General features: G+C 47.2%; 1 protein-coding gene across 2 annotated transcripts in view; it reads right to left on the reverse strand.

Annotated features, from left to right (window-relative positions):
- Positions 1-3,650: 3,650 nt before the first annotated feature.
- The window catches only part of LOC123997547 (teashirt homolog 1-like), a 43,798-nt gene continuing 32,590 nt past the window's right edge, over positions 3,651-14,858 (reverse strand). For both annotated transcript variants that reach the window (XM_046301906.1, XM_046301905.1), the window contains exon 3: positions 3,651-8,441. In XM_046301906.1, the coding sequence (XP_046157862.1) occupies positions 4,963-8,441 (3,479 nt within the window). In that variant the 3' untranslated portion in view covers positions 3,651-4,962. The remainder of the gene's footprint in view (positions 8,442-14,858) is intronic.

The following is a 14,858-nucleotide window of genomic DNA, read 5'->3' on the forward strand; positions in this document are numbered from 1 at the left end:
CTAAGAGATCATAACTAAAGACGTGGCAGACAAAGATTATCTCCAACATCCGTTATAGCTGCATTTGTCAGCCACCATCATCCTGCAAAGACAACTTTGTCACATCTCCCTCCGACGCCAACATAACCTTGCTTTGATAAAAGGCCCCTGGCTGGCCATCTAAAACAACTGCACTATTTCTGACACTAATATGGCATTTTACAAGGGCGCCTCAGTGGCAACCTGCAGATATCAATTACATCCAGCTGAAGGAAGCAGTGTGACTGCAACATGACGGACTCCAATGAGTTACAACACCATGAAACTCCAGGGAGAGTGTTCAGGGTGAATCAATGATGCAGAAGACTGATCAGCAGCACAGAAAACATGGGCTCTACATGGAAACTTAAAGGGTGAAATTACAGAGTGAAATGTAATATCATGATCTTGAACAAACTATTTCTGTGGTTGAAGCAGGTGAAGCAAATGTCAGATCAACATCAAACTTGACAGTGGAATGAGAAAAGGAAACCGCACCGTTTAGCCACCTTACGCAAAGACACGTGGACAACTTCCGAATGCAGCGTTGACAATAGCTGCTCATATCAGGAGACAAACAGATTGTCCCGTGTTGCTCTCAGATGTGATACAAAGTTGCCTTTTGTCTGTGTTGGTTTTGTTGTGCTGATACTGTCAGGCATTTGTTTTGCTGGATTTGTGGTATTTTTCTGGGGGGGGGGGGGTATTAAAACGTATGTTGGAGCACACAGAGTTCAAGGCTTTAATCCAACGTATGTTGGAGCACACAGAGTTCAAGGCTTTAATCCAACGTATGTTGGAGCACACAGAGTTCAAGGCTTTAATCCAACGTATGTTGGAGCACACAGAGTTCAAGGCTTTAATCCAACGTATGTTGGAGCACACAGAGTTCAAGGCTTTATACCAACGTATGTTGGAGCACACAGAGTTCAAGGCTTTAATCCAACGTATGTTGGAGCACACAGAGTTCAAGGCTTTAATCCAACGTATGTTGGAGCACACAGAGTTCAAGGCTTTATACCAACGTATGTTGGAGCACACAGAGTTCAAGGCTTTAATCGACCGGTGGTGGGATCCTCTGCTGCCGCTTGTCTTTGTTTAAGGGGGAGTAACTCTGATCCTTCTGCCTGCCGGTAACCGCAACATATTCACAGGTAAGACAGTCCATAGACACAAGGACCAAAAAGGCACTTGTTTTCTTATCCTACAACTGTAGGCATAGAGGTGTGTGTGTGTGTGTGTGTGTGTGTGTGTGTGTGTGTGTGTGTGTGTGTGTGTGTGTGTGTGTGTGTGTGTGTGTGTGTGTGTGTGTGTGTGTGTGTGTGTGTGTGTGTGTGTGTGTGTGTGTGTGTGTGTGTGTGTGTGTGTGTGTGTGTGTGTGTGTGTGTGTGCGCGTGTGTGTGTGCAACGTGCAGAATACAAACCCAGAGGCAGAGCTTAGTTTTATAATACACCTTGAAGGGGATTTAATGCTCCTGTGAGGGATCAGATGCAAAGTCACACTGGATATGAAAAGATGGCAAGATGGCAACACACACACTTCCTCAACCATTTGAACTATTGAGATCTGATAGAGCTTAGGAGTGACTTAGGATACACCTTCGCAATTAGGGAGCATTTCCCTATACTGTGGGCTATATTAGGTTATTGTGTGTAGCGATGGTTCTTCTTTCATATTTTGTTACAGTAGGAGCGGCAGAGAAGTTGATATGTTCACCTCCACATACTGTCACAAGCCCAGGTAATACTTAGTTATTATATCTGAGCCCCTCCTCGACACCCACCTCTGTCTGCTGCTCCTGCACATAATAGTCCGATCCCTGGGAGGAAGTCGGCATTTACAAATACAAAACCTCGAGGAAATCCCTACGAATCCTCCGGGCGCACGTTTCTGCGCGCCCAAAACACAAAAGCTATGCAAATCTGCCCAGACTGTGTTTATCTACCCTCGGTTTCCGTTTGCACCTCGGGAACCAGCATTGTGTCCTGAACTGCGATTATGGCATGTAATTTACATAGAATGCGTACAGGAAACAGTGTGCTGATCTCTAACAAAGCAGGGATAGAGTCTCTATCTGCTCAACAGACAGCGATCTGACGACACAGCAGAATGACAGGTTTAGCTGTAGGGGTATTAAACCGAAAAACCTACAAGGTTTCCCCCTTTTTTCATTTCTTGTGTGCATTGAACAGTATCTCCTCAAAGTGTTCCTTGTTTATCTGCTCTGTTTGTTTTATAACCCAACTCCCCAACACCCCTTCCAGAGAAACTGCATCCTCATTCCGGTTAATCTTCACTCTCTGTGTTTCCTTTGTCAACGAATCCATGTAGCACATACTAAGGTGCAGCTGGATAAAAAAATGTGTTTAATTTTCACAAAGACTACTTACTAATGTGTGTGTGTGTGTGTGTGTGTGTGTGTGTGTGTGTGTGTGTGTGTGTGTGTGTGTGTGTGTGTGTGTGTGTGTGTGTGTGTGTGTGTGTGTGTGTGTGTGTGTGTGTGTGTGTGTGTGTGTGTGTGTGTGTGTGTGTGTGTGTGTGTGTGTGTGTGTTGTGTGTGTGTGTGTGTGTGTCAGCACGGTGCAGTGATAGGCACAGCACACGGCCAATACAACACGTTTTGAGAATGAGGACTGCAAGTCATTACACTGTTGAGCTCCTCTGCTGATACAATGTCTAGTTAGAACCCAGTCGGAAATCTGAGACCTGAGGGAGGGATGAGAGATCAAATTGTTGATGGTGCCATTTCTCTACAGCTGCTCGAGGAACGTATCCTTCTGTGACACTGTTAAACTACAGCAAAGGTCAAACAAAGGTCACGTCCCACTGGGCACGTTTCATTGAAATTACATGGAGACAACGTGGATTCAACCAGTGTCTGCCCAGTAGGTTAATACTATGATTCATTGTTCTGTCCCTGATCTATTGGTCTTAACTCTTGTGAAAGTTGGCTGTGTGACATTATCAAGAGAAACTCATATAATGGTATCGTTTCAGTCCAAAATACTCATTGCGTGACATCTTAATTGTGTTATTTATTGAGTTGCGCAGCGTTGACCATCAGCAGTCTGGATCAAATGGAACAGACACCCATCGGACTCGTTTCCAGGAAGACAGGCACAAGCACATTCATTCCCATCATGAAGACAACACTGATTCTTTCAGTGCAGACACTCCAAAGGCCAGTCACAAGCCTAGCATGGGGCTCACAGCACAATAAACCCCCTTACAGCTTATCATCACCCTCATCATCATCATTATATGATGATTCGCAGTCATTGGTTTGTGGCATGACACTAGGTTTTCTTAATAGACTTTGATCTTTAAAAAAAAACATTTTTATGTGTATCAATGAAGAAGGGAAAGCTAATGTTCTTTTGTGTGTACTCTACACGTAATATATCATTTTATGTCATATGTTATAATATAATGTTGCACCTTATATAACCTTGTAAAACACAGAAATGTTGTGCACGGTGAGTATTTAGTTACAGTATTTCATCGGAGAACTTGCAAGTGTGTTATTTATTTTCTTCACCAGAGAACAGTAACCACAGATCGAAGTGAGCCCCAGTCTTTTCACTGTGTCTTATGTACTTCCATGCAAAACAAACACACAATCACAAATCCATGACTGTTAACAAGAACTGCGTTGAGATTTATTTTACAATTGAGAAAAAAAAAACTAAATGAAAACAAACTAATCGGTGCTAGAAATATTTTTTTTTTTACAATATCATCGATAAAACATTGAAATGTATAGTCATTGTGCATCGCTTAATTCATTTTCACACCATATCATGCATCAAATTGGATGCAAGTATAATTCAAATCATTTCTGTAAACCAAGCCAAAGAAGCTAAATTCTTATTTCTTAAAAAATGACATTTTTGTGAATCTACAGTATATATCTATATACACATTTTTTAAATTTTTAAATTTTTATATATAAAATGACGATATAAAAGTTAAAGAATGCACACACCTTTTAAGTACAAATAATGTTGAGCTATTGCAAATGGCAAGATATGTCTTATGGAGTATGACATTTCACTGTGAGTCATTTACATGTAAAGGACTGTTCTTTTAAATGGTTGAATTCAAAGCGGCATTTTTTTTTAAAGGAGCTTGTAACAAACCATACAATTGGAAAATTACTATAAGTGATACTTCACATGAAAAAAAAATGTTTTTTTTTGAGCAAACTTGCATACTGTACGGCCATTCATTTTCACTGACTGATATGTAACCAGAAGCAGCATTTCAATTACTCTGAATGTTTACATGATCTGTTTCGTTTTGTAATACACTGACAGATTTCTGAGCAGGCCATTCCTTAGCAAAGATGTTGCAGTGTGACAAGAACCGAGAGAAGAAAATAATTGATCTTTCAAATTAAAACAGATTTTGGACAAAATGCAGAATATCTTAAAACATGTTCTCTTTACAAATAAAATGTTAACCGTCTATAAGGTGCTACGTCAGTCTTTCAAGGGGTTCTTCCATTATTTTGGTGTGAACAATGAATTTTCAACTTCTTCATATCAAGTATTGTACAGTTTTCTTTTCCCCCTAATTCATTTTCTGGTCGCCACTTTAGTCACCATTGAAACAGTAGTAGTTTTTTTGTTGTCATGAAAAGATAAAAAAAACAACTTGTATTTAACCTTGGTTCACTAAAATACATGCACAGATCAGACAAATAGCATATAAATACAATACAAAATAAGTGTTAAAAAAAGCTTGGCAAAAAAAATAAAAAATAAGACATGGTCCAGTCAGGCAGTATCACAACAAAAAATAAGACTGATTTCTGGCGGCTCAGTTTGGCCCAGTGCAGTAACTGTGAACAATGTTATCTTAGTGCAATGAAATTCTGGTCAGTTACACAGCCGTCTTTCTGTCTGTTTATCTGTCTCTTCCCTCAGCTCCAGACCCCTCTACTACTTCTCCAGTTTCTCAAGAGCAGTGACGAACACCAGGTGATCTTCTGGTGACTTGCCATGGGTCTTGCTGAGGTGCAGTTTGACTGCGTGCTTGCTGACGAATGTCCGATTGCAAAGCCTGCACTGGTAAACTGAGCCAGTGTCGTCGTCTGGTGAGGTCAGGGATGCCAGGGTGCTGCCAAAAGTCATTTTGTCTGTGATCACCTTGGAGGCAGCCTGCTGCTCCCGTAGGTGCTCATTGGACAGCTTGGACAGGTCCTTCAAGCTGAAGCCCAGGTGAGACTCCAGGTGGCCGATGTAGGCGGACGCAGTCCTGAACTGCGAGGCACAGTCACCGCAGAGGAACACAGGCTGGCAGGAGTCCATGTTCTTCAGAAACTTGGTCCCGCCAGTCCGCCGGAGCTGGTACTTGACGTTGGCCAGCCAGTGAGAGATGGTGGTCATGGAGAGGCCTGTGAACTTGCAGATGTGAACCCGCTCTTGGGGGCCGAGGTCCGTCATGGCGTAGCGGCCCTCCGGGGTCTCCCGCAGGCTAGAGCAGAACTGAGCCTGGAGGATGAGGAGGTGCTGGGGGTTCCAGTTGGACTGCCGCCCTTTCCTCTTCTGGACCGGGGAGAGGTCCTCCAGAGCATCCTCGAACGCACTGCCGTCTGCGTCCGACTTCTCTGAGATGGATGACGGGGCGGAGGACTTGGGTGTCAGCCTGCCTGTAAGGTTCTTCACCATGTCTGATATGTCCATCAAAGCATTCTCTCTCAGAGGAGAAGAAATGTCAGACAGAGACAGGCTTGACATTATGGGTTTGTTACCATTTATGCTGCTGTTACTGTTGATGACAGTGCTGCTGTTGCTGTTGTTGTTGTTGCTGTTGCTGTTTTTGGACTTCCTCAGGTCCATAGGCTGGTCGTTGTTCTCGTACTGATAGTACTGGTTGATGGGCTCGGCTTGCTTGGCTTGAGTCTGGTTGAAGGCCGGTTTCTCCATCACGCTGTTGCTGATCTTGTAGAGCATGGCTAGCGGGTCACCCGCGGGGCTGACGGGCTTGGAGGCCTTGCCCAGGTGGTTGTTCATGATTGACTGAAGTGCGCTGAGGGGGTTGATGAAAGGCCTCTCTGGTGAGTGATCGGTGATGATGCCCAAGCTGTTGGTGCCGTTGGTGATGGGTGACTGGCGAGTCTCTGGGCCGTTCTTTGAATGGCTGTGGTGGTTGTCTACCAGGCTCTCTTTGGGCTCCTTTTTGCAGACCATCTCCGACTCTAAATTTCCAGGGCTGCTGTTCCTCATGAGGGGCTTCCCGACAGTGAGGTCATTGGGCCCTGATTGATGGTCCCTCTGCTCTTTCAGTACAGGAGACGGCGACTTGATGGAGGATGAATGCCTGTGGCGGTCCAAGCTGACCATCTTCTCCTCTTTCTCTTTCTTCACAGCAGCAGCAACAGCTTTCCTTGTGACCTTCTCTACCAGCTCTTCCATGGCAGTAACATTGCTCCTGAGAGAAGGAGGAGATGCAGGGCTCCTGGGGGAGTGGCTCACTGAGCCTGAGTCCTGGTTCACCAGGCAGCGGAGCCCGCTGTTGAACACCGGCTGGATCTGCACACTCTGGACCGAGGAGTGCAGGGCTGCATGTTTCATGTGGCCCTGGAGCTGGTAAGCAGCGTGGATGCTGGGGTAGCCACCACCCCACTGGGGCGTGCCCGTCTGGGCCTTGCTGATGGCACTGGACACAGTGTTCTCCAGGGACTTGAGGATGTCCAAACCTCCTTTAGGAGCCTCCTCCAGGTCCTCCTCTGTCAGATATTTATACGACCCAGCATTCACCTCAGTCTTCTCACCTGGCTCTTCCTTCTCCTCTTTGATCTTCTTCTCCCTGGGTTCACTTGCCTCCATCCTCTCGTCTTCCGGTTCTCTCTTTTCGTCAGAGCCGCAGGAGAGTGCAGGGGAGACAGGCTGAGATTTGACGCTGGGGACGGGAAGCCTGGTGGTGGTGGGTGGCAGAGGGATGGATTGGATCTTCTCCTCCACCACTGAGTCAAACACTAGCTGCTTGCCCTTTTTTGAGGCGGAGTTGGTGACCTTGAGGAAGTGGCCTGTGACCATCATGTGGGCAGTCAGCTGCTGCAGTGTATCGTGGGAGCTCCCGCACTCCATACACTTCAGGATCTGGGCCTTGCGAGCCTCAAACTGCCAAGTGTAGCTGGCACCGTTCTGATAGCCGTAGCGGTTGTTGGGTGTGACATAGGGGTTTGTCGTGGACTTGTGGTCTTTCCCAACGTCCCCTTGGGGCATGTGGCCACCGCTACCAAGGACAGAGTCTGGGGAGCATGGGGATACCAGGGCGTCCTGGAGGGCTCTTTTTTTGGCAGAGGGCATCAGTTTAGTGGCCAGGGCTGGCATTGGTTCTTTGAGGGGCACTTTCTGGTAATGCTTGGTCTTGATCATGTGGACGCTCAGGTCCTGCAGAGACTCGAAGGAGTGGCCGCAGTACATGCACTTGAGCACCTTCTGAGCGTCCTCTTTGCCCTCCATCTCCATCAGGGAGCGCTTGCGGGGCTTGGACCAGCGCTTGCCCCGCTCTTCCTCCTTGTCCTTGTTGTCGTCACGGTAGTGGCCCGACTCGTTCATGTGGACCGTGAGCCCCACCAGCGTGTCGTAGGCGCCGCTGCAGTCTTTGCAGCGGAACTTGCTGGCGCCGGTGAAGACTGAGCCGTAGAGTTTGTTGTTCTGGCGGTAGAGCTGCACCGTGCTGAACAGGCTGGGCTCAGGCAGCAGTTGGTAAGGGGTATGCTGGAAGGTCTTAGCCAAGGCTGCCTGGTGCCAGTCATAGGCCACAGCCCCACCGTTACTAGCACCGACACCGCCACTGCTGGTGCCACTGTTGCTACTGATGGAGGTAGCCACGGTGCCGTTAGAGCTGCCACTGCCAATGCTTGTTTGGTAGTTGGCGGTGGCAGTACTCCTTCTCCCATTGTGGTGGTGGCTGCTAGCATTGCTGTTCTCACTGTGGTTGTTGTTTTGTGTGGTGGTAGTGGTGGGGCTGGTGGCGGTGGGGATGGGGATGGGGATGGCGCCAGCAGTAGCAGGCGTGGCTTTCATGATGTCCATGGCAATGCTGGACCAGGAGGCATCTGAGATCAGGTTTGCATAGACAGCTTTCATCTGAGCCAGGCTGTCCCTCAGTGAGAGGCCATTGTTCGGTCCAGAGGGGAGGGGGGCTTCCTCCCTCTCATGGCCATCCCTGGAGGAGGTGCTCTTGTAGTCTGTGAGCCGGTCACTGGCATCGCTGAGCGGGGAGCCGTAGCCAGCGTCTGGGTTGGTGCCGTTGCTGAGTGGAGAGGCCCGGTAGCTGGGCGGCTGGCCTCCATCCTCTTCCTCGTTGCAAAGGTACGCAGTGTCCTCCCCGTTCAGTGACAGCCCGTCATCCTGCAGGTGTTCCTCGTCGACCGCTCCAGCCTTAAACTCGTCCTCTGGTGAGTAAGCTGGAAGATAGAGCGATAGAGAAAAGGGAAAAAGGAGGTCAGCAAAGTGAAATAAAAGACTTACAATTCACTAACAGGACCACTGACACAACATAGTGATGAATAGTCTGTGGCAGGAAATATCGGCTTTAATCTGTGTGTGTGTGTGTGTGTGTGTGTGTGTGTGTGTGTGTGTGTGTGTGTGTGTGTGTGTGTGTGTGTGTGTGTGTGTGTGTGTGTGTGTGTGTGTGTGTGTGTGTGTGTGTGTGTGTGTGTGTGTGTGTGTGTGCTCACGCGTATGTCTTTGAGTGTCAGTGAGTCTTTCTTAACTCCCTATTTCATTGCCCATGACTGCTGTTCCCTAGGATATCACTAACTGCTTGGCCTTGTTAGCCAGCTGCTTGACTCTCCTCCTTTCTTTCTCCCCCATGCCTTATCTCTACCCCCCCACCCACACACACACACGCACACACACTGAACTTCACTTTATTTAGTCATTCACGTGGTGAGCTTACGCAACCGATCAGGAGGGAAACAAAACAATCATTCTGGGATGTTGCAGCATCTCCTTCACCCACACTCATGTGCCAAAGGCCACTCTCGCGGAGTTAATAAATAAAATGATATTAAATACCAGACAGTACTGTCAAGTCATCTCTACAATGTCAAATAGGGGAGTGACACTCCTTGACTGTCTCTGTTATGTTAGACAGCTTATTGAGAGGTGGAAGTGGAAATGAGTCATACTATACATTGTGTTCTGTATTCTTTTCCTCGACACATACCGTGTGTAAACAACTTAGCATCAAAACCACGGGATGAAACTAAAGAACGTACAGGATAGACAGCATAATGTAACAGGTACGAGAGAGAGAGAGAGAGAGAGAGAGAGAGAGAGAGAGAGAGAGAGAGAAGGGAACGAGAGAGAGAGGGAGAGCAAGGGAGAGAGAAAGAGAGAAATAGAGAAAGAGAGCGAGAGAGAGCAAGGGAAAGAGAGAGAGAGAGAGAGAGAGAGAGAGAGAGAGAGAGAGAGAGAGAGAGAGAGAGAGAGAGAGAGAGAGAGAGAGAGAGATAAAGAGAGAGAGAGGGAGCAAGAGAGAGAGAGAGAGAGAGAGAGAGAGAGAGAGAGAGAGAGAGAGAGAGAGAGAGAGAGAGATAGCAAGGGAGAGAGCGCGAGGGAAAGAATATGGGAAATATTGTGAGTGTGTCTGCGAGAAAATAGTACGTAGGAGAGGCAGGAGAGGGCTGGTGAGCCTTAAAGTCAGGGAGAGGTGGGGGGGGAGTAAAGAAGAGGAGATGGAGAGAGGGAGAGACGGAGCGAGGGGAGACAGGAAAGACGGCCCCCTCAGTTCTCCCTTTATCTCCTTCCTCCGTGGTGAGATGTGTGTCCTAGATGCCAGCATCAGTCTCTCCTGATGAAACAGATGTGCTGTCAGCTTCAAACAGCACGCTAACCTGTCATATCATAATCTAAGTGGACATAATACCTGATATATGTACACTGGCACCATTTACTGCTGCCTGAGAGGAGACGGGAGGGGGAAAAAGGCGAGCAGCTGCATACGGAAGTGTGTGCGTGCGTGTACCTGCGTGTTTGTGTGTGTGCCTGCATTGGTGTGTGCCATTCGCATGTTCTCATACATCTACGTTTTAACGCGGTAGCTTTCAAACATAAAGGACCTACCGTTGTCTATAGGTTGGTATTTTCTGTCTATGACTGATCTGCCCTTCTCTCCAAAACGAGCCACATACTGTATTCTGCTCATTCTCTTGATTCCTGACAGGATTTGGAGGGAAGCGAGCGCAGCACAGGAGAGCCTGGCTGTGTTTCAATCCCACTGACAGACAGAAGCTGAGACAGTTCCTAAAACTCTGAAAATCCCTAACACAGCAGATTAGCATTAGCTATCTACTGTGCAAACTCTAACTGTAAGACATTTCCCCGGTATTACGGCAGCCTTCCGCTCACCAACGGCCAACCTGTGCTTGAAAGGGAAGAGGACGACGAAATCATACAGTAAAACAGGCGATTCAGTCGTCACTAGCCTCTGATCAGTTCCAGTGAACCCATGTGAAGAACCATGTCCACAACATCGGTGCCAAAAACGGCATTTTGGCAGCCCCGCAAATCTACGGAATGAAAGGGGGGGGGTGGAACGGAGGAACAATATCTGTGAGTGAATGGCGAAGTACAGGCCGAAGGCGGGGAGGGGGAGGGGCAGGGAATGGTGAACGGCAGGACGTGAAGGAGACCCTTTGACGATAGCTGTCAATCAATGCTTATCCCCTTGTGTTGTCATGGAAACAACAAAGAGAGGGAAATCAAAGCCTGCAGACAAAAGAACGGCTTAAAACATCTGTAAAATCACAGGTTGGGAAAGTGGAAGGCCTCAGAAACCATAAATATGGGATCTTATGATGAAACCCATCTAAAAAAAGTAGGCCTAGGTAGAGAATTGCGAAACATAAAATCTATATCTTTTGACTCTGTGATTAAATCGCAATCAGGCGACAACTCCTCCCCCTCCATAAAAAAAACAACTAAACGGAAATAGGACAGTCATATCCGTTCAGCCATTCATGAAACCCGATCGAACACAACGACTCAAAGTGTCCTAGACCTAGACACACATATGAGGGGAGACGGGAGTGAAGGGGAGGGGTTTGGCGTGCTGTCCCCGGTGGTTTAGCTTGCCGAGCGGGTGATGGCTGTGAGCGGGGCCATCTGCACGGCCGTAAAGGCGCCTGTCACTTCTGCTCCAGGACGCCTCGCCGTCAAAGGGACAGGTGGTGGCGCGGCCAGGATGTGTCCCGAGTCCTGTGCTGTCACAAACGTCCGGGATCAAGCCACGCCATGTCACCGCAACACACACACACACTAAACGCCACGCCATTTCTGGGCACCACACACGCACACATACTAAACGTTAGCAACACCACGGAAGATCTACATTGTTTTTGAAAAAAAGGTGTTAGTGGACAGTCCATCTATATTATGTGCAGCAAACTACACTATCAGTAACTGTTACCAAACAAAGTAAACCCTAGTTTCTGTTGAACTGTTACCAAACAAAGTAATCCCTAGTTTCTGTTTAACCCAAAGTAATCCCTAGTTTCTGTTTAACTGTTACCAAACAAAGTAATCCCTAGTTTCTGTTTAACTGTTACCAAACAAAGTAAACCCTAGTTTCTGTTTAACTGTTACCAAACAAAGTAATCCCTAGTTTCTGTTTAACTGTTACCAAACAAAGTAATCCCTAGTTTCTGTTTAACTGTTACCAAACAAAGTAATCCCTAGTTTCTGTTTAACTGTTACCAAACAAAGTAATCCCTAGTTTCTGTTTAACTGTTACCAAACAAAGTAAACCCTAGTTCAGTGGTTCTTAACCTTGTTGGAGGTACTGAACCCCACCAGTTTCATATGCACATTCACCGAACCCTTAATTGGAAAAATAAATTGTGATTTTTTCAAATTCAAAACATAGGTATATATTTTACTGGTGCACAAAATGAACCGTGCGTCAACATCACTGTGTTCAAAGAACAAAATCATCAAAACATGATTTTCACACAAAAACAAAAACATAATAATGAATATTTACTGCAAATCAGTGTGACTTCTGCTGTTGCCTTTCAGAGACCAGTTCAGAAATGCGCGGCTTCACCTTGGCAAGTGCCACTCTCATGTCATTTTTGCAACAAAGTCTGTTCCTTTTCTTCGTTTTTATGTCCAGCATCCTCGAAAAGGATTGCTCGCAAAGATACGTTGTAACAAACGGTATGAAAATACCCAGAGCTTTCTTAGCAATAACAGAGTACGTTACCATTTGTTGACACCAAAACGTTGAAAGTGTTGTTGTTCTGAAGAGTTGCTGTTGAACCTGGCTCGGCTGAATTTCAATGATTTCATCGAGGTATTCATCATTGACATCTGTTGTCTCAACACTAAACGTGAACGGCTGTCTCACCCATGCTGGATATGACTCTCTTGTAGGGAAGTATCCGTCGAGAGACTTTGGAAGCTCATCTAACTGTGTGACAATTGCTTGCTTCAGTTCAGCGGGTACAGAAATGTCTCCGATTCCAGATACATCTTCGATCTTACTTACACAGTCATCCAGCAGGGGAAAGTTTGCGAAGTTATCGTTCTCTGTTCGTCAATTCCATAACGGTAGCTTTTTTTGAAAAGCCTTCAGGTTTTCCTCCGCTTCGATGATGTTGACTCCACCGCCCTGCATCTTTTGATTGAGATGATTGAGAGCTTCGAAGATATCAGCCATGTACGCTAAAATGAGAATTAACTAATTTTTGTAGCAATCTGCATGACAATGTTGGTGCTTTTGCAAAAACAGGGCTAATTCCACACGCACGGCAAAAGCACGATTCAGCACCTGTCCCCGGGACACCACCGAACGTTAGAATGGTACAGAAGTACCTCAAATTCAGAGCCCATTTCTTTACACAGCTCACTGAAGATGCGGTGCCTCAGAGCACTAGTTGGCACATAGTTCACACATTCCACTACAATATTTTGGTTTTATGAGTGTTTCACCAATGGTGTGTGGTTTGCCCTGCTTTGCGATCAGGTAAGCAACTTCGTACGATGCTGTGGGGAACAGGCAGAGTAGCTTTTACATCAAATCTGGCTCTCTTCACCTTGAATTCAGCGAGCGCTGTGTTCTTGTATTTTCCATCTCCATGCAGCTTAAGGAAGTGTTCTTAGTTTTGCCGGTGCTAGACTAGAATTACTCAACTTGGCATTGCAAATCATGCAGTTAGGACGCTGACTTCCATCACGTTCCGTTATACATGTGAATCCATATTGTACATATTCGTCCGACCACTTTCATTTTTTGCTCGACATAGTAAGTATGAAAGGATTCAAATATTAAGAAAGAAATCACAAGACATACCATCACGACAGTCACAAGTAGACTACTGGGCACACCAAATTCCCTGCAGCACAGATAGGCCAAGCGTTGTAGCGTGATCACCTGCAGCCAATGATGGCCAAGCAGGGCGTGTCATCACGAATCATATGAGTCGGATGTGTGTCTTGACCTCCGCCGAACCCCTGAGACTGACTCACCGAACCCCTGGGGTTCGATCGAACCCAGGTTAAGAACCACTGGTCTGGGATGACTGTGTTCCTTTTCACTCTGTACTGTCTCAACATAATGTTAGGGCTGGAGGTGTAACTAACACACACACACACGTCTGTTTCATTTGATTTGGGGAATGATAACAACTGAAAAGGAATCACATGTGTATCAGCGCTTTAGCAGAGAGTATGCTCAGCGTCATATCATTTCTTCTCAAACTTTGGCATCTTGGTCTGGCCCTTCCACTTTGTGTTTTTGTTGTCTTTCCGAAATCTGCTAGTTGTTAAATGAATTCATCTCTGTGTCAGGCTGGCGATGCCTCGCCATTTGGCCGCAGTCAAACCCAAACAAAACAGATAAGAAAAGCAGAAAGGCGTTGAAACGGGAGAGAGGGAGGGAGGGAGAGAGAGAGGGAGTGAGGAAGAGAGAGAGAGAGGGAGGGAGGGAGAGAGAGAGAGAGGGAAGGAGGGAGAGAGGGAGAGAGAGAGAGAGAGAGGGAGAGAGAGAGAGAGAGAGAGAGGAGAGAGAGGGAGAGAGAGAGAGAGAGAGAGAGAGAGAGAGAGAGAGAGAGAGAGAGAGAGAGAGAGAGAGAGAGAGAGAGAGAGAGGAGAGAGAGAGAGAGAGAGAGAGAGAGAGAGAGAGAGAGAGAGAGAGAGAGAGAGAGAGAGAGAGGGAGGGAGGGAGGGAGAGGAGGGAGGGAGAGGGAGAGGGAGGGAGGGGGGAGAGAGAGGGAGAGAGAGAGGGAGAGAGGGAGGGAGAGAGGGAGGGAGAGAGTGAGAGAGTGAGGGAGAGAGGGAGGGAGAGAGGGAGGAGACCAGTCGGGTACTCCGCCATCCGACCCCCATTCCCCAACACCCCTCCTATTTCCTTACACACATTTCTCTATTTATCTGATGTGATTTTGGGAAGAGGGGTGCAATCACTGCAGTCATTTGCACCACTAATGTTCAATCCTGGCCCCCTTCACTCATGTGATTTAGGCTGGTGTTGGAGTGGGCTAGTGGGGGTATGGGGAGCTGGGGGCCAGGGGCCATTTATCCCACGCTCTAATGGGAAACTGGCAGTCTTATTCCTTCCCCTACATTCTGTTTGTCACCCTGCTCCTCCATTACGGTCCTCTCAGCCCTGATGGCTTTGGACAGGAGCTGATCAAAAAGCCATCGCTTGACCTACGCGCCGTGGCAGCCCGACGAGACGACTCGCGCCAACCAGAGAGAGAGCGAGGGATGAGTGTGTGTGAAGGGGATGAGGGGGGGGGCGATAGCTCCTCCGACCGGGACAAGAGGGGAGGCGGTTGTAAATAAAATGACATTATTATTTATTCTGTCCCGTCATG

This window comes from Oncorhynchus gorbuscha, linkage group LG15 (assembly GCF_021184085.1).
Source record: "Oncorhynchus gorbuscha isolate QuinsamMale2020 ecotype Even-year linkage group LG15, OgorEven_v1.0, whole genome shotgun sequence".
Taxonomy (NCBI): Eukaryota; Metazoa; Chordata; class Actinopteri; order Salmoniformes; family Salmonidae; genus Oncorhynchus; species Oncorhynchus gorbuscha.